The 24,503-nt window shown below is 37.3% G+C and overlaps 1 protein-coding gene across 5 annotated transcripts in view; it reads right to left on the bottom strand.

Moving 5' to 3' along the window:
- cwf19l2 (CWF19 like cell cycle control factor 2) overlaps nt 1–24,503 on the bottom strand; it is an 89,635-nt gene that overhangs the window by 9,286 nt on the left and 55,846 nt on the right. For all 5 annotated transcript variants that reach the window (XR_010004066.1, XM_016992657.2, XM_062974597.1 and 2 more), the window contains 6 exons: nt 24,300–24,422; nt 23,842–23,979; nt 15,112–15,324; nt 11,739–11,855; nt 2,327–2,482; nt 437–517 (listed from right to left, as the gene is read on the bottom strand). Coding sequence is in view for 4 of the 5 variants with exons in the window: in XM_016992657.2 (XP_016848146.2) it covers nt 437–517; nt 2,327–2,482; nt 11,739–11,855; nt 15,112–15,324; nt 23,842–23,979; nt 24,300–24,422 (828 nt within the window). In the remaining variant the exon portion in view is untranslated. The remainder of the gene's footprint in view (nt 1–436; nt 518–2,326; nt 2,483–11,738; nt 11,856–15,111; nt 15,325–23,841; nt 23,980–24,299; nt 24,423–24,503) is intronic.

A 24,503-nucleotide genomic window follows, 5' to 3' on the forward strand; every position in this document is an offset into this window, starting at 1 on the left:
AAATGTGATGCTGCCTCACCAAACTACAACTTCCTTGATTCCACAGCATTAAGCCACAGCAGATAAAATTCTGTCTAACTGCACTGGTTGCACAGTGTAGATGTATGCTAAGTTCTGGTTTACACACTTAGATAAATAAACTGACAGACAAAGCCCTTTGTTAGCTCCACCATTAGTTACCACAGGATTAATTAAAATGTGTTGTATTCCAGCATCAACCTAGGCAGTCTAATATTTGGAACTCCAACAGAAGATCCTTGTATGAACATTACTATGACTATATTGGCCCACTGCAATTCAAATCACACCTTTTCCAAAAGCTTTATTTAAAACGTATTTCCCCATTCATAGTTCTGTTTTTATAAAATATAGTGCAGGCAGAAAGAACTGCTAATGTGTGGACAAACTGCTACTACCAAAGCACTTCAGTACATACCGACTTGCGGACATCTTTTGAAGACAGATCTATCAGTTTTTTGTTCATGGACCATTCTTCATCAGACTCCATTATAGCTTTCTGAAAAAATATTGCAAGAACTATGAAACACTCATAGAACAATATTAGATGCTACAAATGAAATACTTTAATTAGTAACTTTTAAAAAAAAGATGAAAGGGAAGATTGTGGAATTTTAATAGTGCATATTAATTTTCTAAGACAAGAAATTAACTTAAGAGACATTTTTGTAATTTGTAGAATTCAATTTACATAGATTAAAGTATAATGAAGACTGATCTCATTCTAATTTTATTCAGTATCATTCACTTTTTATTTTGTAATGTTAGAACTGTAGCTTAACTTTAGCTTGACACAAATTGCCTTGGAATGGGAACTTTTAGATTGTAAAATTAAAAATGCTACAAGCCCCTAACAGTTCTCCTGAATTAATAATGCTTTATTGTCTCCTTTTTTGTACATAAAATGAGAGGAAATCAAAGTGAAGACTCAAAATGCCATTCTTCTTTTGCCATTACAATCAAGAGCATCTATGTTTCAGCCACTGCTACCCTTGATTGATTTAGATCTAACACCTCTATTTAATTACGTACCTTTTTGGCCAGTTACTATAAGTTTGTATTGATGTGTTTGTTTACTGTTCTGATTCGGTTTGCTCTGTTTCTCTTGTTTATTATGGCTTTGAATGTTTGCCATTTTTTTGTTGGAAACTGCCTTGAGTCCCCCCAGGGAGATAGGGCAAGTTATAAAGTCTTATTATTATTATTTTATTATTATTGATGTAGTTTTAAGTGGCTCTCAACTATTTTGTCCATAAAGGCTCAAACTCCATAAAACCCAATTTTATTGAGATTTTAGGACCTGATTTAATGTTCAAGGAGCAAGAAGAAAGAATAAGACAGATCAGGTCCAAATCTCATAATACAAAGAGGAAAGAGACGAACAAACTGCATCCGAATCAGCTCCATAAACCCACTCACCACTACACCTTTGACTTGTTTCTTTTCTTGTAGATCAAACCTGTTGCGCCTTTGAAAAGCAGCATGTGAACATCCAACATTAGAGTTTACTCGTATTTGTAAGTTCCACTCACACCGATCTTGTCCGACCATATTATAAAATAGGAAACTTGTAGATACAGAGTTCAATTTGCAAAACAAGATTATTGGTGGATTTTTCCAGGGACCATTTTTGGTCCAGTTTCTATACTTCTAAGATTTTGCCCAGCTTTAAGTATGAGGGCTATCCACAAAGTAGGTTACGTTTTGGATTTTTAAAAGGACAAAGTATAGGAGAAATCATTTACCATATGCAGCTGAAAGACACATTCCAATACTACAATCTCATGTAATCCCCACTGAAATCTAGGCACGTCTCATATAGATAAACGAGTTTGAAAAGTACTGCTCCAGTAAATTCCCCGCTTGTGTCCTCAGCTCTTCCCCCTTCTCCCTTCCTGCAGCGTAGCCAAAACGCTGCGCTGCCAGCTACGCCCCATTGTTGGAAACGGAGGAGAGAGGCGGCAAATTTACTGGGGCAGACCTTTTTAAACTCATTTATCTATATGAGATGTGCCTAGATTTCAGTGGGGATTATGTGAGATTGTAGTATTGGAATGTGTCTTTCAGCTGCATATGGTAAATGATTTCTCCTATACTTTGTCCTTTTTAAAATCCAAAACGTAACCTACTTTGTGGATAGCCCTCGTATATTTGCTTTTGTAATGCCTTCACTTTGAAAAAGGGAAATAAATGGATGCAAATTTCTAAATGGGCTACAAAAAGTATAGTTTGACCTAAAAAGGAACCCATAAAACAAAAACAAAAAAAGTGAAAAAAGCAAAAGTAGATGAGACCAAAACTAAATTACCTTGAAGTAGATGGGGGCCAAGTCTCCAATCTCCTTTGGAAGAGGAATGCATTCATATACCATGTGATATCGCTTCTTTATGCTTAGGTTTGTCTCAAGAAAAACACAGTCCAGCTCCTGAGCTTCAAACACTTTTACCAAAGTTCTTCTGAATGCCTGTAAGATAAAGAAAAGAATCAAGAGAAATACATTCTCCAAACATAAAACATTTAGATGACACAATTCTTATATGGTCTGAGAAGTCTATTTTCATAGACTAAATCCACGTGGCATTCCAAACAAAATTATAACAAGCTCACCACAAGAGCATGATGAATTATTTTAAATATATGTACTATATATAATGCTAGCATTGGGTGTCACCTCACCTGTCACTTGAAAGGCATACCAAAGTTGAGAAAGCAAAGCATTGTAAACAAAGGCTGAAACAACATGAAGCTTTAAAGTTTCATCTGCCCAAAAGTTAATGCCTTTTCTTGTATTGATTCAAAATGCCATAATTCCTCGACTCTTGCCTTCCAATTACACAAACTTTTCAGAAAATGACATTTTCATCAGGCATGATTGACCTTTCGGTAAGATGCTAATATTCCCTCAAAGCAAAACAGTTTGAGAACTTTCATCTCCACTGTGCAGAAACTTACCTGACCTGTTACTGTAACAGATTTGACCTGTATTCACACTCACTCATTTTTCTTATTGGATTGAATGTCACAAAGGATTATAAAGTAGATCTGTTTGTATCTGAACTGGTGCCTGGAATCCATCTTTTTTTTTCTAGGACAAACGGATAAGGTGGGAACTGCAGTCTAGATTTCCAATTAAGTGAAATATGATTTTGGTGCCCAAAATGTGGCGATATCTAATAGAAGGGAGATGAGCGCTAAAATGTTCAATTAAAAGGAGCTTCTTAAAAACAGTAACAAGATAGAAATAAGTCTGAGGCACCTTAAATCCTTATCTGTAAAGTCTTGGGCTCATAGCACATATAATTAGTGTTTCATTTTACACCTCATAAGCGCCATTAGCCCAGTAAGCTTAACAAGACTTCTTCTGTCAGTTAATTACTATTATCAAATTGCCAAACAAAACTGTATCTATGTTTTTAATATGGCCTGAGGTGTGTGTTTTGAAGAACAAAGAAGACAGTTTTACATCATAAAATCAATGTTTTCTTTTTTCCATAACAAAACACCTAATGGATACATAAATCACAAATGTCATAGAGTAACAGATGAGCAGAATGGGAAAGGACAGCAAGTGTTAACCAGTTCAAATCCTTGCCAGTGCAGGAAGCCACAACCAAAGCATCATGAACAGCGGGTCATCCAACTTCGTCACACAAAGGAAAACACACAATCTCCTGAGGCAATCTGTTACACTGTCAACTAGCCCTTATTATCAGGAGGGTCTTCCTAATAATTCGTTGAAATATTCCTTCTTCTCATTTCAATCTAGGGGTTCAATCCTTCCTTCTGTAGCATCAGGAAACAAGCTTGCTCCATATCTTCTAAGGAACGGCTCTTAAGATATTTAAAATTGGCTATCCTCTGAATCATGTTCTTCTAGGCTCAACAAATTGAGTTTCCTCAACAACATTTCCAGGAATTAATTTCTAAACCTGTTACTATATTGGATAAATGTCTCTGGACATGTTTCTGCTTCAATCACCTGCTTTAAACTATTGCATTCAGAAGTACAATATACACAGTATCCCACATGAGTATTCTGCATTCTGATCAAATGCTATTACAGTGTGCCCTCACTTATCGCGGAGGTTAGGTTCCAGGCCTGCCCGCAAAAAGTGAAAAACTGTGAAGTAGCGGCACTCTATTTATTTCAATAAATACAGCCCTCCTCCCTCCCTCTTTTCCTCTTTTAACGTACTGTACTGTATCTCTTTTTGTTCCTGAGGCGATGAGGTGCAGGCAGGGCATACTGGCGCTGCCTGCAGGCGGCTGAGGAGGAAGCGCAGGCCGGGTCACGTGCCTCAAACTGACTCCGTTTGTGCCTGTGAGGGGAGGACGGGCGGATGGGAAAATCCGTGAAACAGCAAATCCGTGGAACCCGAACTGCGCATTAGCGAGGAAGCACTGTACATTACTTTATATGCAGCCTAGAACTGCATTAGCATATTTTGCCCTCATATCAGATATGTTGACTTATGTACAACAATTTATGAAATTCATGTTGTTAGCTTTGGTTCAGTTAGCTAATCTTTTAAGGCCAGCTTGAATCCTGATTCTTTCCTCTGAGGTAGTAGCTACCAGATGGCGTCACCTGCAGATCTAATGAACGGGCTGTCTTTTTCCTTACCCAAGCCATTGATAACAACACAGTGAATATATTGTATGCTGGTAGTCATTATCCCTTTCTGTTTGCTATATTACTTTTAAATCAGTTATACCCCATAGTTACTAAACACAAGCAATGAATCTCATTACATAAGGTTTCAATCATGCCTGCTATGATTATATTTTATTTCCTACATTAAGAATTCAACTGTTTATTTCTCATGTTCTCTGCATTAGCACAGGACATCTGAAACCATGGATCCCGCCTGCTTCCTCTATTGTTTTTTCATGTGAACAGCTAATTTCTATGTACTGACCTATTTTTCTGGGCACCACTGATGTTATTATCCCACAATACAGCAGAAATATTATCTCCTTCCCTGCAGGATTCATTTAGAACTTTTTGACCACATTTGCAAGGGTACTAAGAAACATGCTCTTTCAAACTACTGCGAATACAATACATCTCTTGCCAGAAGGCAGATCATGATCCAACAAGGCATTAGTTGTTCACTGCCAGTATTCTGCTTTTTTTCCCTGGACACCCAAGGACATCTTCACTACCAGTTTTATTTCCCTAGGTCAATATCTTCAACAGAAAGCAGCAATGAAATAATCACATGCAACCCAAGGTTCTTCATTTTCCTACTCAGAGCATCAGACCCTTGCACTATACTGAAGGCTGTATAAGCAGTCCCCGAGGTACAAACATCCAACTTACAAATGACTCATAGTTAAGAATGGGGGTGAGATAATAGGGAGAGAAATCTACCCCTCAGAAGGGAAATTCACTCCTGAAAGGAGAAAGGATGTCTCCACTGAAGCTTTATCACTAACCCTTGTTTCCACAACAAGTCAAATTTTTCAAAATCCAATTATCACACTTCCTATCAGGCCTACTCAATGCTGCCTCTCAGTAGTTACCTACCACCACCACACATCCCTTCCTCTTCAGGAAAGGAGAAGGAATGCTACCATCCTCAGAAACCTCCATAGCCCCATCTGTACTGCTTGGAACCCACAACTGCTGTTCTTACATTTTTACAGGGAGCAGATTTACTGCTTTCACCAGGTTCTCAAAAATGTTTCCTCAAAATTAAGCATCATTGTGTTACCAGCAACTGGAAATGCCGAAGACCAAGCCTAGGATCTTGCACATGAAAGGCATTTCTTCTAATACTGATTTCAAATACTTTTCCATGTAATGTCAGATGTTTTCCATGTAATGATATAGGACAATAAAATAATCCACTATCTTAAGCGCCACAAAACAAAACACCACCCAGTAATCCATGAAAGTATCACTTCATGGTCCTGGAATGGTATGCCAGGCCCTTGTCTCTGACCCAATAAAGTAAAAGAAGGGTTAGGGTTCCATCTCATCATATAAAAGGTAAGACTTAAAAACTAAAATATAACAGTTTTTTAGAATTTTGGTGATAGATTCTATCATCTAATAGCTGTGGAAACATTCTAAAATATAGAAGAGTGTTTTCAAACTATTTTGCAAATAAATTTCCTAATAAGTGAATCTTGCATAAAACCAAACCGCAGGTAGAGAGAGAAGGAAATATTTATGGCATTTATTGTGTGAAGACTTTGCCATAAAAATATCTCAAGAGAGGTCATAGGAAACCTTCACCCTGATGCTAATTTACAGTTCATGCTTCGCTTCTACCCGAAAAAGCACTGATTACTGAAAACTGCTTCCACAGAAAACATAGTTTGTGAAGACAGGTTAAGGGCTATCAACCAATCATATTGCCATGAGGATGTCCAAGAAGCAATGCCAATTGAATGGAAATTAAGCTGAAACAACCCCAGGGCCTGCATCCTCAGGAATCACAAACTAATAAGCAAAAATATTCATTACTTTGTTCTAGTTTCTGAGACTAAGAATTAATTCAAGAGCTAAATATTGCTATCTGTCAATTCCACTAACAATACTATTCTTGGCTTTTCAAGCCAAGAAAAATGGCCTTTTCCTCTAAAGTTGAAGTTACGAGGACAATAACTGAACATTTAAAGAAAAGCAAAAGTTGTATCTATATAGTGCTAGCTAGAGCACTTGCTTTGGATTTATAAAGGTTCCAGATCCAACCCTTGGCATTTCTAGAACAGACTTTGGAAAACCACTTTTATTTAGTGCAAACAGGATTACACTAGTTGGGCCAGTGGTATGGAGTGATCAACAGCATTCAACAAGACAATAAAGACTCTCCTGGAACCCAGGGATCCCCTCCAGGTTAAAATAATGTAGATAGTCAGAAATCCAGCTGCTCTGTTTTCAGTTAGCTCCAGTTTCTGCCCTAAATACAATGCATTATACAAGTCTAATCAAATGGTTCCAACTATATTAACTACTTTGACTATATCATCCCTGTACAACTTGAGCATTGTTCTTTCCAAAATAATCCATGATGTTAGCATAAAGCCAAAACGTGGACAAAACAGATTGTATTAGGAAGAGATTTCATGTTGACCAGAGCTGAAGCGCTTTTTAAAAAGGCAACAAGCGAATGGAAAACTTGACTTAACTACAGAGATTATGGTTCAACTGTGAAATTAAAGAGTATCTTTTCATTGCTGGTTAACTTCAGTTTAACATGATTTATAATATTTAATCCCACAGTAGTGACAGATAGCAATAAAAGATAGCCAAGCATATAGTTACACATTTTCAGCCTAAAATCAATAATAGCGATGTTTTAAAGGAAGTAGCTGACAAACCACTTTTTCATCTTTCCCTTTTTATCTGCTTGGTCCATAAGGCACTTGATGATGATTGATGATGATGATGATGATGAGATGGGTAATAAATTCTTCTTCTTCTTCTTCTTACTACTACTACTACTACTATTACTACTACCACCACCACTACAATTACCATTTATAATTTAGGGACTCTCTATTCTCTGGAATGATCCGATACAACTGTAAGCACTGAAGGAGGATTGATGGAAATAGAACACTGTTTCACACAGACCTCTTTTTGAAGAGGTTATAGCTGCACGGGGAAAGGTTGTACCCCAAATCTTCATTCTTTATAAAGCAACAATTCCACACACACTCTCCAGGCTAATTTAAATTTATGAGAATAATGGATTTGCACATTACCTTAGGAATTTATATAGCATTCATGCAATCCAAAAAGAAAATTAAACTAGTGTACAGTTGTAGTTTTGAGAAGTGTCTCTGCATGTATTAAGTACAACCAGGGTATGCTGTCAATCAACAAAGCTGCAACTGAGAAATTTAGAATGCTGTTGGAATATTATGGGCAGGCAACAGGAGGGAGAGAACCGCACTTAGTGTATCACTAGGGACTGTTTACTTTCCAATATCACTTTTCTACATTTCTCATCCCAATGAACCTTATGGACCTGTGCTGCACAAGAACAAAACAAGAAATAAGGTATTTCTACAGAATTTGAACTGAGCATGCAAGAGTTCACAAGAACAAATCTGAAATCTTCCCAGAGATTATAAATGCTCTACTCCACTCTTATTCCCTTTTGCTCATGCACAATTGGCTAAACTACTGGAGAAAAATGTACTTAGTGGGATAAATGAATCTTTCAAGTGTTTCTGCAGAATTTCCCAGGCTTATTTAATAAAACATTCTCATTATGAAAAGATTTTCCTTCTCATTTCCCAGAGTTTATATTTAGTTTCACTGAGACCAAATCCTAGAAGGTTCTTGGCATGAATGACCTCGAGTTGGCTCCATTAATCCTCCTAAAAAAAATTACCTTCAAATGCAAACCATTCCTATATTTTAAATTTAATTAAAAATAATATAGAAGGTTTGTCAACCATTCATATTACAAATCTTATTAGGATTATCATTGTGGTATCTTTTTCTGCAAGGAAGGATAAACACCACTTTTATATCATTACTTCAAAATCTTAAATTCACAGCATCAGAAAAGTTTTATATTGCTCTAGTGGTTTAGCAAAGGTTCTGATTCCTTCCAAATATCAGATGGGAGAGAGAAATAGTCCTGCTTACTCTCCTTGTGAAAAACGTTGCAGTGGAGATTCTGTATCAATTTTATACCAACAGAAATCAATGTACTGTTGTCTGTGTGAGACAGATATGCAAGTGTTCTGCTACCTGAACAAATAACATTCATGTTACTGTGCTCTTAGATAACATTACAAAAATTAGAAAATGGGCCATGTTAATTGTTGCTAACCTTTTTATACCCACAAACTCTTATTTTTATACTTCAGAGCACTTGCTTGGAATTTCGATTTGGAGCAAAAGCCCAAGTGAAAAGAGGAGAAACTTTATTTGCAAACTTCTTAGAGCTACCTTAATGTTCCTTCTTTTTCTCCATTCCTTTTCTCCTGCACATAGTTTGTTTTAATTCTTCCTTTACTATTTATTTATTTATATTTATACCCTGCTCTATCTCACCCCAAAGGCAACTCAGAGCAGCTTCCAAATTGGCAACAATTAAATGCCATACATACAAACAAACATACAAATGCCTTAAACACATACCTTAAAATCCACAAAAAAAACCTGACATCAATATATTAAGATCGAGTATTAAATTCAACAGATCCAAAATCATAGTCCAGGAGCCATTCCCTTTATATACTCTTCATATTTTGGGAGCGCAAGATTGCTTATCTCTGGACATAGCTACCATATCAGGCATGAAACCCCTTTAATAATAATAATAATAATAATAATAATAATAATAAATTTATTCTTATATCCCGCCCCATCTCCCCGAGGGGACTCGGGGCGGCTCACAACAATAATAAAAACAGTGACAAATTACACATTGTAAAATCAAACATGAAAAGAAGTCATACAATCAATACATACATCACATGTTAAAAACAAGGAGATAAGACAGTTCTAGGCCAAAATAGAGGGCTTCTGTAGCTTCGTGGCAGAAGTATTCAGCAAGGTATCAATAATCATGGCAGAACACTCTCTAATTAAATTAAATGGGCAGACAAATCAACCCCCAAAAATTAGTCGTCGAAGGCCCTCTGGAAAAGCCAGGTTTTAAGGCTTTTTCGAAAGGCAAGGAGGGTGGGGGCCTGTCTAATCTCTCTCGGGAGTGAGTTCCAGAGACGGGGGGGGGGGCACAGCGGAGAAAGCCCTCTCTCTCGTCCCCACTAGCCGCAGCTGCGAAGGTGGTGGGAGCGAGAGGAGGGCCTCCCCCGAAGAGCGAAGAGATCGTGCAGGTTCATAGGGGGAGATGTGGTCTCTAAGGTAGGTGGGTCCCAAACCGTTTAGGGCTTTGTAGGTGATAACCTGCACCTTGAATTGGGCCCGGAAAACAAACGGCAGCCAGTGGAGCTCCTTAAACAGAGGCGTAGAACGCGCCCTGTAGTTTGCTCCTGTTAGAAGCCTGGCTGCCGAGCGCTGAACTAATTGCAATTTCCGGGCCGTCTTCAAAGGCAGCCCCACGTAGAGCGCATTGCAATAGTCCAGTCTAGAGGTAACTAAGGCGTGGACCACCGTAGTCAGATCAGACTTCTCAAGGTATGGTCGCAACTGGCGCACAAGTTTTAGTTGTGCAAAGGCCCTCCCGGCCACGGCCAACACCTAAGCCTCAAGCGTCAGCCCCGAATCCAGGAGGACCCCCAAGCTGCGGACCTGCGCCTTCAGGGGGAGTGCAACCCCGTCAAGCACAGGTTGCCACCCAATACCCGATCGGACTTTCGACTGACCTGGAGGACCTCTGTCTTGTCAGGATTGAGCTTCAGCTTGTTCGCCCTCATCCAGGCCAATACAGCGGCCAGACACTGGTCCAGTATCCGAGGGGCTTCCTTGGATTTTGGTGGAAAAGAGTAGTAGAGTTGGGTGTCATCCGCGTAGAGGTGGCACCGAACTCCAAAACCCCGGATGACCTCGCCCAGCGGTTTCATGTAGATATTGAAAAGCATGGGGGACAGAATAGAACCTTGCGGGACCCCACAGGACAATGGCCAGGGGTCCGAGCAGGTGTCCCCCAGCTTCACCATCTAGGAACGCCCCTCTAGGAAGGACTGAAGCCACTGCAGAACAGTACCCCCAAGGCCCATCCCGGAGAGACGTCCCAGAAGGATACCATGGTCGATGGTATCGAAAGCTGCTGAGATATCCAAGAGAACCAGCAGGGTCACACTCCCCCTGTCCAGCTCCCTGCGGAGGTCATCCACCAAAGCGACCAAAGCAGTCTCGGTACTGAAACCAGGCCTGAAGCCAGACTGCGATTGGTCCAGAGAATCCGTATCATCCAAGAATCCCTGGAGCTGAGAGGCAACCACCCGCTCCAAGACCTTGCCCAAAAATAGAAGGTTGGAGATTGGTTTGTAGTTATGCAAGTTGGTCGAATCTAGGGAGGCCTTCTTTAAGATAGGTCTCACCACCGCTTGTTTTAGATTAGATGGAAATCTACCCTGCTCCAAAGAGGCATTAATTATTCTCACAAACCAATCAACCAACCCACCACTGGCCTGTTTTAAAAGCCAAGATGGGCAAGGGTCAAGGGCACAGGTGGTCGCCCTCACCGCTCCAAGAATCTTGTCCACATCATCAGGCTGCACAAGCTGAAACGAATCCCACAAGATCGAACAGACAGAAGCCTTTCTGAATAAAATGGTCCCCTCCTCACTGTAACACTCAGGTCAGAATTCAGAGAACATCAAGTATGAACAGTCCCACTATTTTAAATCATATGTAGTTAAAACCAAGAGCTTCAGGGTAGAGAAGGAGCAGAAAGTTTCAGGACAAGGAGGAAACACAAAGAGGCTCCCACAACTGTTTGCAAAAAAAAAAATGAACAAAGAAGAATAAAATAGAATATAAAAGGTTAAGATAGAGATGGGAGGCTTTTGAGGTTTTTTGTTTTTCTATAAAGCAGGCATGCCCTGATTTGGCCAAATCAGCAAAGAGCTCTGACACATTAACCTTTTGTCTGGACCCTGGTTTGGGGGAGTGGCTTCAGGGCCCAAATTGGGCTAACAGGTGCCTACAACAAGTAGACTCATGTATATGATTAACTTTGTGTGGATTACCCCCTTCATGTTTAAACATAATACAACTGATGAGGACATGAGAAATCCATGTTGCAACTCTTTATAAAAATCTCAAGGATTTTGCTCACCTGAATTTCTTCCCAGATGTCTTCATCCAGAAGAGTGGCTGCAGTGTAGTGCTGCATAGGAGCTATTAGGCAATGCCCTTCAGTAAGGGACTGGAAGTTTGGCAATGATAAGTATACCTACAGCAATAGAAATAACAACACACAACTATCTAACTTTCTGTTCAGAATATATTTAAGATGACTTTTAACAAATGAAGGCAGTCCCTGACTAAATCATACATACACATTATAAAAAGAAAGTGACAGTCAAATTAAACATGATGACTATAGATTTCTTGCAGACTCTGGTGCTGGTCCAATCCAAACCTAATTTCCCCTTATTTTAATTTCAAGTGAGTTCATATCGGAAATAAATTGGGATCTGGAGGCAAGGCAAGAAAATCACCCAGCTCCTTAACATTAGGAAAAAAATATACTTGATGGGATAAGTATGCAACTATCACATCTAGCTTGGATTTCACATTTTGCTATAATGAGAGAAACTAGCTCCTCAATTGGTGGATTTAATGGGATATTTGAACATTTGCACCCTTAAAATTAGGTATCTATTTTAGAAACCCTGGAAGCCTTTTACTCCCGTAATCTGCTTTGCATGAATCTACAACACTCTTAAAAACCAGCCAAATAAATAAAGCCTTTCTATATGACTTAATCCTTCTATACATAATCTTGTAAGTGTTACATATTTTCCTCTTGTGTTTTTGAATTTTGTTTGGAAAGAAATGTTTAGAATGTATTTCAATGTAGTATTATGTACTAACATTTTTAAAGCTCAAATGATTTAGCTGAACTGGCTATTAAAAGAAAAAAATAGCTCTGAGCTGATTTTTGGAGGTGAAGCTATTTACCTAATTTAATGTGTCAAATCCCCATGTTTTAGCTTGCACACATTATTCTATCATGTCTCAAATTCTAGGAGGACAGCCAGGTACCTTGTCTTGTATGAAAACAAGATATCACACAGATGTATCCCTTACCAAATTCCACTTCACAGAGCAATGTAAAATTGTAACTGAATTTGAAAAACTCTGCCAGAATAAAATGTATTTGGAACTGTATTTTCTTTTAATTCCTCTGTTAAGAATATCAATCTAATAGAATCTTGACCTTCTGGACAGTGCACACAACTGGCAAGTGCTTTGTCTGCTTGTCCATTCACATGAAAAGGCCTAGTTAGTTTCTTCTAACCCAAATTTTCTAGGTAACATAAATGAAACAAGTTGAAATTATAATAATAACAAATATCCATACAATGATTTCTGGAAATACGTTGCATTCTTGGAGACATGATAGTTCTTGAGAAGCTACTCCTAGCAGTCCTTCTTGCTTCAGTCAAAAGCACTTACAGATCGATTTAATTCTGTTGATAAATTTTTGCAATGTCCAGCCAACATTCAATCACCTGCTGGTATTTTAGGGAATATATCTCTGCATTTCAATTGCCTACCACCTACATTACCATTTGGAACTAAGGTCCTTGGTATCCTCTACATTCCAATGTTGTCATAGATCTCAAAAAGAATTAATTCCTCTGTACATCAGCCTTTGTGGGCTGAGAGGCTTTCACATATGGGGACAAAATGACAAATCCCCAGATATGGTGAGTCTGAAAAGCAAACAAACTATGGCTGAATAACTGGGTTGCTGTTAATTTTCTGGGATGTATGGCCATGTTCCAGTAGTATTCTCTCCTGATGTTTCGCCTGCATCTATGGCAAGCATCTTCAGAGGTTTGTTCAGAGGTCTGTTGGAAATGAGTCAAGTGGAATGTGTATGTGAGCGTGTGTGTGTGTGTGTGTTTGTCTGTCTATCTGTGGAATGTCCAGAGTGAGACAAAGAACCCTTGTCTGCTTGAATCAAGTGTGAATGTTGCAATTATGGCTGAATAAACTTTATGCAGTATGCAAGTGCAGAGATATTGCTGTCCTTTAAACTATGTGAGAGAAACACCTCCCTCTAAACAAATGACATGTTCTTCAAAAACAACTTCTACTGTCTTAGAGACTTAGATTCTAATAAACTTTTTTTTATTAGCCAGAAAAGTGTATTGAGCAGTGCACTAAACAAATCATCAGACTTCCATGTAAGTAGATCCAGTCTTACATCGTCTCTTAACCTCTAAAGTTCTGAAGGTTCTACTCCAGGTTCCTCTTAAACAGTGGTTCCCAACCTTTGGCCCTCCAGGTATTTTGGACTCCAACTCCCAGAAATCCCAGCCAGTTTACCAGCTGTTAGGAATTGTGGGAGCTGAAGTCCAAAACACCTGGAGGCCCAAAGGTTAGGAGCCACTGCTCTAAATTCAGAGGGAATGCTAATAGTACAGCCCATCCAACTGGAACCTTTCTGCTAAGTAAAGATTCTGCCATTGAAATGTCAACACAATATCACATAACTCTTCATTTACAGGGGCTTTTGGTTGACTATGTGTATGTAACTTTTTGTTACATTTTGAAACATGGACATCATTATAAAGTACGGTGCTTTATACTGCATCAATATAACTATAAGAGGAAAGGAATAGGCAGGAGTAATGGAAAATATATGGTGTTAATAACAGAAAATACTGGAGCTAAGGCTTAAAGCCAAAGAGATAGTTCACTAGTATCAGTAGATTGTTCCTTGCGCTATTCTGCTGTACATTTTGGCTGCTCGTCTCCATCAAACATTAATGACATTAACATTTAGCATGTCTTTTTCATTTTGGTGAAGTACTGTTGTTGCTATTGTTTAAGCTTTAAATGTGTTTGGTGGAAATTTTGGTTTAGCTGTTGGTTCAACTTGAGAATCGAATGCAAACTTAGTCCTTATGTGTATTATGTTACTGTAATGACATACTGTATATCCTAAACTGAATATTTGGGGCTGGGATCATTGAAAGGTCCAAGGCAAAAAGTTCCGTATTTTCTTTGCAACAATTTAAAAGCTGGATTTAAAAAGAGAAGAGACCATACAGCTGCCTAATAGATTAATGACTTTGCTTTGACTTTGTGGGTTTTATTTTCTTTAAGCTTCTAATTTCAATTTCCTCTCAATGACCCCTTCCCTCTTACTATTGAACTCTGCTTTGGCTTCCCAATTATTTACCCCTTTATGCAACCTAAATATTCAGTTCTTGTATGCCATTGGTGCAAGGTCATCTGCAAATCTGAAGGACTGACAAAGATTAACATGATCATTCAAGACAGAGTCAGATCATTTTTGCTACATTCTTGGGGAAGTGACTCTTTCTTCTTAATTGGAAAGGTCAGGGACATTGAAAGACAATAACTCATGTCACAAGAAGCAATCTTACTTTTAATCTCATAAAACCACTGCAGAGAAAACAGACCTCTTTCATTTCTTCCCATCAAGATTGACTATGTTGTTATCTTACCTTGTTTCCAATTGCAATGATGAGATGTTTTGGAAGCTCAGCACTACCGAAGCAGTGAGGGCATTTTTCCATACGTGCAGCAAGTTGCCGATGCTCATGGATGGCTTGGCTCCTCTGTCTTCCCTCCTCCACCCCACTCTGTTCACCCTTTGCTGCTTTGGAAACAAACATGTCATCCAGAGTGTAGTAGTCTCTATCGGTTTTATCTGAAAACTGAGCAAGAATAAGATTTAGCCATCTTAGTGTAGTATGGGAAACAGAACCCTATTCAATCTGAGTTTTTATATTCTTCATTAGATAGACATATCTGGCATCCATATTCTAAGATTCTGGCCAATGACCAACACGGACAAAGTATGATCCTTGGTATTGTCTGTGACTCCCATCTCAGTCTACTCCTGGAACACTTTTTTTGCAAAGAAAAAAGCCTTGTAAACCTCCAGGAAGAATAATTAACATTTTAAATAAAACATAGCCTCTACTGTGCTAAACATTTTAAAGTCTGTTTTCCAAAAACATAATTTTTTATTTTCTTCCAGCTTTCTACCCCCATGGAGAGGATTTTGGCAGTAATTGCAGCCTGTGGCAGAAAATTAGTCCCTAAGCACCTAGCTTGCCTACCCTTGCAATACTGGTTTAGAAATTCTTTACTAAAGAAAATCATAACAGAAGAAGAAGCTAGGGTGAGAAGGGAAGAAAACATTCTAGTAACATGGTGGAATATGTAAAAGATGCAAGAACAGGAATCAACAGAAGAAATTAGCAGATGACACCAAATTAGGAGGGTTAGCCACCCAGCTCCAAAGGAAGAATTGGGTTTCAAAATGACAGCAACAAAAATAACACAATTAATTTCAACAAGAATAACAAGAACAAGAATAATTGTAGGGCATTTGTTCAAGCAGGAGAAAATGAATAAAGAAATATATATGACTTGAAAATAAAGCACGTGAAAATGATCAAGATGTTTTAGAAGAGTCGACAGTGCAACAGTATAGTCAAGAAGCTAATCCAATTATAAGCTTTATCAACAGGAACATAGTGTTGGTTCATTCTATTCTGCTGTGGGCAAATTTCACCCAGAATATCGTGTCTAGTTCTAGGCACATCCATTGATAAGCTGGAACATATTCATAGGAGAGCAATCAAGTTGGCCACAGGTCTGGAAACCAAGCTCTATGAGGAATGATTTAGGAAGTTAGGATATATTTAGCCTGGAACAGAGAAAACTGAGAGACTATATGATAGCCATATTTAAATATCTGAAAAGATGTAAAATAAAAGATAGAGCAAGCTTGTTTCTGGGATGCAAACCAACAGAGTGAATGTACAAGAAAGGATTTTAGAAGGATAACAGCAAAAGGACAGCTAAGACTTGTTCGGGAGTGGAGCAAAGTAGTCATATCTCAGTTAACAAGCCTCTGACAAACAAGCTAATTTTTACAAAATCTTTTTTAAACCCACCCAGCCTTCTTGTCCTTTATGTAGCTGGAGCTTTTTTAAAGCAGCACTGACACTGGGAGGATAATAAAGGATAGTTGTAAAAAATACATACTTTTGATACAAAGTTGTAGGAGTTTGTCTACAGTAAACAATATAATTAAGCTTAACTTAAGAAAAGGCTGTACATTTTGGCTGCTCATCTCCATCAAAAATTAATGACATTAACATTTAGCATAGTAGTTAATCCTACTATAGTTGTGTCTATAGGTTTGGCCACTAAAAGGAAAGCATAACAAAAAAGGAGGCTGGTGGAGGAAAAAAAATCTGAATACATTTTGGAAGAGTTCAAGTCATCTGCAGACCAGCCATGGGCAAACTTTGGCCCTCGAGGTGTTTTGAACTTCAACTCCCACAATTCCTAACAGCCAGTAATGATCACGATTGGAGCAATGGCCTCTGAGAGTGGTGGAATCTCCATCTTCGGAGGTCTTCAAGTAGAGGTTGGACGGGTCTCCTTTGGAAGTCCTTTATTTCTGTATTATTGCATGGCAGGCAGTTGGACTATGATTCCTTCCAACTATAATTCTATGATTCTCTATTAATAACCTGAGTTGTGTTATGTTCCCTTTCCAATATGCTATATGAACACGATACCACACATCTAAGTCAGAATTCAGTCAGATGAAATGATGGCCAAGAGGAGGAGGAGGACTGCAGTAAGTAAGGAATGATTATTTGGAAGATGCAAGTAAAGGAAAAGGGGTCACTCCTTTACATAATATTTTTCTAGGTCTTACTTCAGGAAAATCAGCAGCAAAAGAAAGCAAATGGTGGGGGTGGGGCTTTGTATACCAATTTCAACTTGCTTCACTTTTTTGCCCTGACCATTAACAGCCTAGAAAGTTTGATGTGTCACATTAAACACTCTCAAGAAAACTGTCCATATTGTATTCCAGAAGAGTGATGTGTTGCACTCTGCAATGTAATTCAGGTCTTTAACACATTTTCATGAGGTTTCTATAGAAACCACATAAATACTCCCCATAAAGCTTTTAAAAAGGAACAATGCAATCCACACAAGGTGAGAAAATTCACAACATGATGGTTACAATGCAATAAACCACACCACTGATAAAACTACTACTTCATACTAGACAATGATAGCAAAAGACTTGTAAATTCTGGGAACCATATCAAAAGAAGTTAATCAGGCTGTCATTTGCTTTAGGGGGGGAAAGAAATGCCTAATTTCAATCTGTATGTTTATAGCAAAATACTCAAATTTTATCTTTGACGCACTGCAAAAATTGAATGAAAAATTAATTTAGAAAGATCATTTCCAAATGTGGACTAAAAATGAGGTCAGCACATTCCTCACAACCTAGTATTGTTTATATATGCCAACAGATTATTATTAACAACATATGATTATCAATAAATGTGGTTTTAATTACATTAATTCAAAAATTAATTAACAAATTTTAAAGTAAGACAGAGAAGGCTAATTGTCCTCATCTTAGCTGTGTACTCACTTGACATCACTACATGAATGCTCATCTAGCCTTATTCAGAACAAGATACTTTATCATAAACAGAATTAAAAAGTTCATAGTTAAAATCCATCAAACATGGATAAATTCATTGTGGAGAGGACCATCAATAGCTACTTGGCAGGACAGTGATAATACACCACCAATATAAGATGCCTCTGCATGTTAATTGCTAAGAACTAGAGGAGGAAGACACAATTGGACTGCCATTATGAAAACAATGCTTGCCTAGGAAGACCCTTCACTCACCTTCCTCCCACAGAACCATCAAGAATGTAATTTAATTTCTTTTATATGCTGTTTATATTGTATTGTTTTGGGCGTGGCCCCATGTAAGCCGCCCCGAGTCCCCATTGGGGAGATGGTGGCGGGGTATAAATAAAGTTTTTATTATTATTATTATTATTATTATTATTATTATTATTATTATTATTATTATTAAGAGTACCTACAGGACTGAGATGCTGCACTAGCATCTGCTCTCTAACATATTCATTAAAAACACACATACATAGGAGGAAAACCCAGGTATGTGAAATCATTAAAAACCAAGGTGAGATTTTTATCAAGAAGTTTAAAAGCATATGAATTGAAGGTACTGGTCAGGTAATGGGTTGGTAAAACTTCCATGTTAGATTGCTGCAACAGAGATGATGAGAGTTGCAGTACATTAAAAACAATTCATATTCATTTATGGTATAAACTTTGCAACAGCAGGCATGGTGTAGTCGTTTGAACATTGGACGGGGCTCCGGGAGGCAAGAAAACCCCATTACACATTTACCTAAGCACTATCATAAGTCAGAAATTACTTAAATGCACACAACAACAACGTAAGATTCATAGACCACTAATCTATTTCATCAGATTACCTGAGGGTACAGTGAGGTGAATGCAACAGAGGTACTACTACTAGATAGGATTCTCAATTGTAATGTGAGACTTTTATTTCTCCTTTCTCCAGTTTTCAAGTGTTTTGGGAATGTGGTAATGAAATAGTTATATAACTATTGTAATTAGTTCTCATATAAAATATTATGTTATTAGAAGAGAACATCAATATACATAGATGAGGAAGCAACAGCCAGGACTAAAATGTCTACTCTGAGTAGGAATGCTATCTTAAAAATAGTGAAGAAAAGGCCAAAAGTTATATAAAATCATGTAATAACACATACGTGCGTATTTAATTATATTTATTACTAGTTTTGTAACTTGCTTTCCATTCATCACCTTTTGGCAGCTGATGCAATTCTTCCTCACACTCACCCACTGAACTTTCATTTCTTCCTGTAAGAACACTAACACAATAATAATTCAAGATACATCCTATACATGAATGTAAAAGAGTTACTGCTGCTTTGAAAAGTTGCCAGAAAGGGGGAAAAGTATATAGATTGTGTAAACTGGATCAATGTGATGTAAAATTGCCATGGCAACATTCACATCATCCATTTTAGATGGCAGCATTTATATTTAAGGAATGTAGTAGTCCAAATATATTACAAGAAACTGACAAAATAGAACATCAGCGGTATTTGTGAACAACAAAGCTTTCAGCCAAATAGCTAGGAATACGTGCAGAATAATGTAATTGTTCTTGATGTTCACCTTTAGCAGAAACTATTTTTTTTAATTACTGACTTAATTCTGGTCTTAATTAAATGTTGTAATGATAAGGTTTCATTATATAAATTATCATTTCTAGTTTAAGCCCTACTATAATAGCTAGCATCTGTGTTTGCTGGCTAATTTGTAACAAAATGTTTGCCAATAGCTTTTTCCTATTAAAAAAGACAACTAATATGTTAAATTATCTTTATCAATATTTTATCGTTCAAAGTAACGATAGCAGAATGAAAAGAAATGTTAATGCTATTCCACACGTATTTTGGCAAGAGTTTACAAAGCACTGTATCAGGCAGGTACCTAGAGCACTTCAGCTTTCATGCAACACAAGAAGAGATAAATGAAAGGCCAACTGTGTTTAATGCTAACAGAATAACAGAATACAGACTGTATGCCAGGTCTAACTGATTTTAGACCTGATTTTATTCACTAAACAAGTAAAACAATGTAAATAGCTACTACAGACATCTAGAAAAAGCATTCAATTGGGGCTAGAAATTACATATCTATGCATTGGTGAGGTCTACTGTGTCTTTTGGATCACACATATGGAAGGCATGCATAAGGAAGAACAAAATTACATCTAAATTGAGAAAGGTGAGTATTTTGTTGGTTTTTAAAAGCCTTACAATTTTACGAAGTTGCAGACTGTAACATTGTAACATCCCATTTGTAGCCAAATACCTTTGTATTGCATTTGGAGATTTATTATTATTAAACTACCAGGAAACTAATTGCTGTTCTATTGTATACCACCCAGTGATCATCTAGTACAGTGTTTCTCAAACTGTGGTCCTCCAGGTGTTTTGGACTCAGCTCGCAGAAATCCCAGCCAGTTTACCAGCTGTTAGGAACTGTGGTAGCTGAAGTCCAAAACACCTGGAGGAGCACAGTTTGAGAAACACTGATCTAGTAGATCATGACTGGCCTTCGACCTACTGCTCCTCTGAGCAACATCTATAATAAAATCTATACATTCCTAGCAATTTCAGTTTTCCCAAAGCAAAGATTGATATGGATGGCAGTGAAACCATGAGCTTTATCAGTTAGCAATTCTCAACTTATGATACTGTTTCTTTTGTTTGGTTCTTCTTTCCAACAGTACCTGATTTTTAATTTCCAAATGTGTCAAAAGCAGTTTTTTACAAAAAGAGCATTTCATGTTTGCCATTTTTATTTTTCCTTTTGATTCCAACTTTTTCCTTCAAGATTGCTTTATTCCAAGGTGTCTTCAACCTACACAAGTTATTTCTACCAAACATAATGAAGATTGAAAATGATCTGTTTGGACAGGTTTACAAACAAATCAAATCTAATGGATTTCCTTACCGAATACACAGAGAATAAGCCAGAGTATGTTTTCATTACCAACTTTTCTAGTTCATCCAAAAGGGAAAAATAAATAAAAGAACTGAAAAGAACTGAAGTAGCAAAATGTTCCTGTTTGCTACAATACTAGACTGCACAAGCCATATCCACAAGCCTGTGGTAATGCATGATATACATACCCTGATTTCTATTGCAGCAAAAATTCTAACCTTGCTCCTTTTAGGAAATGTATCCAAGCAAAACCAATTTTTGTTTACCACGCAGGACATTCACAACTACTTTGATGTGAATTTGAAAATTCCAAAACAATTCAGATTGAAGCTGATGCACCTTCATGGGCCCAAAAATGTGGATAGCATTAAAAGTTATGACTCCTTGAGCAAGATTTCAAAACCTGAGCAGCCTCTATACAAGTGTATCAGAAGCCAAGAAGCCATTAACCCTGTCCCTAGATATAGTGCAGCAGGGGAATGGATTGTCATTGGAATCTGCTGCCTACCCCAAACATTCAGAACAAGATAAAGACACTGAGAAATAAGACTGAACCATGTATGCTCTGTCTACTGTTGTTAAACAAGATGTGTGAAGTCCTACAAAAGCAAATTTGCACTTCCTTGAGAACACAAACGTTCCTCTGGCAGGCTATTTCTTTATAAGCTCACTTATTCCCTGCAGAAAATTGGTGGGTTAAAAATAAAAATTTATGCAACGGTTTCAATCTCTCCCAAATATAAAGGATGAATGGAGGAAATGTAGAACAGATTGGTTTTTTCACCTTCATTCCAGTAAAGTTCTTAGACAGTAATTTAATGTAAATTTAAATGCCAACTTAGGACACAACAAACATCCCCTTTCCATAGTACATATAATTAGCAAAGATTTTTAAAGCCTAATGTAAATGTAAAATACTTACACTTTTCCATTAACTTTTCTACTTATGATACAGACACACCAAAGCCAGAAATTCAGTTTAAAAGATTAATGAAAGTCCCGCACAAAGCTGAAGGACCGCTTTTCTCATATTCTAGGAAGAATATCATTTTTAGACTTCAGCAATTTAAAGATGACATTCATTTCAACTGATATTTTTCATTTCTCTCCCAAATGAAAGCATGGGAGAGAAAGTCATTATTTGCATGTCAATTCTCTGCACTTCATTAATAAAAATTACAAAACAGTTTCAGAAACTCGGGCTAAATAGGGAGGGGAATGAAATCAGTACCTTTCCATTTAAAGTTTGATTTCAGAGTTCATACATTAATAGTTCAAGAAGCAATATTAAAAATGTATTAAAATTGCACACATATTGAAAATCCAGGACACCACAGATTTTGCATTCTCATCCAGTGGAGATGGATCTTGGTCCAGTCACTTATCTCTCTAGGCTACATAAAGATAAAACTGGAGTCTTTCAAGGGGCTTTAGAGGACAACATTTCAAGGCTTTTTCCTGTCAGTGAACACAAGAAAGCTAAGTGGAGAGCCCTTTATCTGTTTCCAAATCCTGAAATGTACACTGTTTTCTCTCTCTTTCTCTAAATAAGCTAATACTCTATAATGCTATTATTTCACACTGACTTAAGACAAGATAGGTAAGAAGCTACTGGTAATAATCAAGGGGATTTGTAGTGAAGTTACAAGAGCAACTGATTTCCAACCGTAGTCCAGAAAATGACAGGTAAAAAGATAAAGGTCATGGCCCTTAGACTAATCACTAATGCATTATTCATCTGTAAAATCTAAGTTAATTGCCTCTCACACACAACTGTACTGATAGCATTGATTGTTGTTGTCGGAAAACCTTATCTTTAGGTTAACATTTGAAACAGAGCATATAGTATTTTGGGGTGTAGTCTTTGTAATTTTGCAAGCGCTTCTGATTACTGTAACATATATCAACATTTTTGGAAACAAAGTGGATGCCAAAAGCTCAGTTCTGATTAAAGTTTAGGTTTTTTTTATCTTATCTTGCCCAGACTGTTATGTAGCAATGCTTCCTGTGAAGTTTTGATTACATCCAAAGTCACCCTTTGTTTTTCTGGTACGATATGTTGGGAATTGTGGTTCAGTGACATAGGAATCACCACAAGTGCCCCCTTGTGCATTACAGAATCTCAGTCTCAACTGCCATTTTCTTTCTGTTTGACAATTAGTTTCTCACTGTTGTAACACAGCACATTATTCTGCTAGAGGCTTTCAAATAACGAGCGCCACTAAAGTATACCATCTGCCAGATTTTTAGAAGGAAAAGTAGGCTTCCACTAGAGTTTTTAAGATTATACACATGCCTAGCAACTGGGTTCATGGAACACCAACTTTCATGAAAATTACCGCTAGACAAAAATAGGGCTATAACCCTATACACCTAGATGTAAATTGCTTTAATGAGAGTGGGATATACTTCTAGCACACATAGGATTATGGTATTAATGATTATTATTAATTTTTATTGAAATGTGTTATAAATTGTAAATACCACAGGATTCCCATCTATACAAATGAAACATCTTTACATATTATCTAAATATAAATGAATGACTCACAGTACTAACCTGAATTTACTTAATTTTACCATATTCCATTGAAGGCACAAAGATTTATTGAATCAGTAGTAACATGCTAAGTCAACATTTCCATTGCTTCTATTTGGACTAACAATTGCATTCAGACCTTTTAAATGATTTTTTTTCATAAACGTCAGGAAATGGAAAATAATTTCTTTACAAAGTATTGGAAATGCTCGTTCAGGTTTAATATAAATTCAAGTATATCAGCTTTACCTTTGATGCCATTCTCATGAAAAGCCTATTTTGATCCTCTGCTGTTCTCATCTTTTCATTTCTGACCAAATCCTTCAGGCTCAGATTATCATCATCTTGAAAATACCGAACCCTTTCCTTGTCGACATGAGTCGTGATCTGAAAATGAATAACAAGAAATGAAGATTAATTCAGTATGATTTACTATTTCAAAACTTCATTAGACTTATATAAGAATTTCTCATCAGAACCACCAATAAAATAGACTTTTATGCAAGGCTGCTTGAAACTATTATAATAGATAATGTAAAGGAATGTACTTTTGAATCTGAGTGCAATACACTGGTAAGTATTTTAAAGACATAGCACAATTCTTATATTTCCCTGTGGGAATCCAACTCAAATCCTACCCCACACACAATACATTTGTTAATATATTCTAAGAAGAGAATTTTTAAAAAAAATATTACACACAGTACCTGCTTTTTCCTCCTTCTGCCTGTAGACTCGAATGATTCATGTGGAGCATTAACAGGCCAAACTCCTCCAGTTTTATCGGTTTTAACCAGGACAACTTCATGTTCTTCTTGAGAGGCTGTGGTCTATATCAAGACAGGAAACAGATCAGACAACATTAATTTTCTTTAAAAGAGAGAAACAAAACATGTGTCATATGTTGAACA

Source organism: Anolis carolinensis, chromosome 3 (assembly GCF_035594765.1).
Source record: "Anolis carolinensis isolate JA03-04 chromosome 3, rAnoCar3.1.pri, whole genome shotgun sequence".
NCBI classification, from domain to species: domain Eukaryota; kingdom Metazoa; phylum Chordata; class Lepidosauria; order Squamata; family Dactyloidae; genus Anolis; species Anolis carolinensis.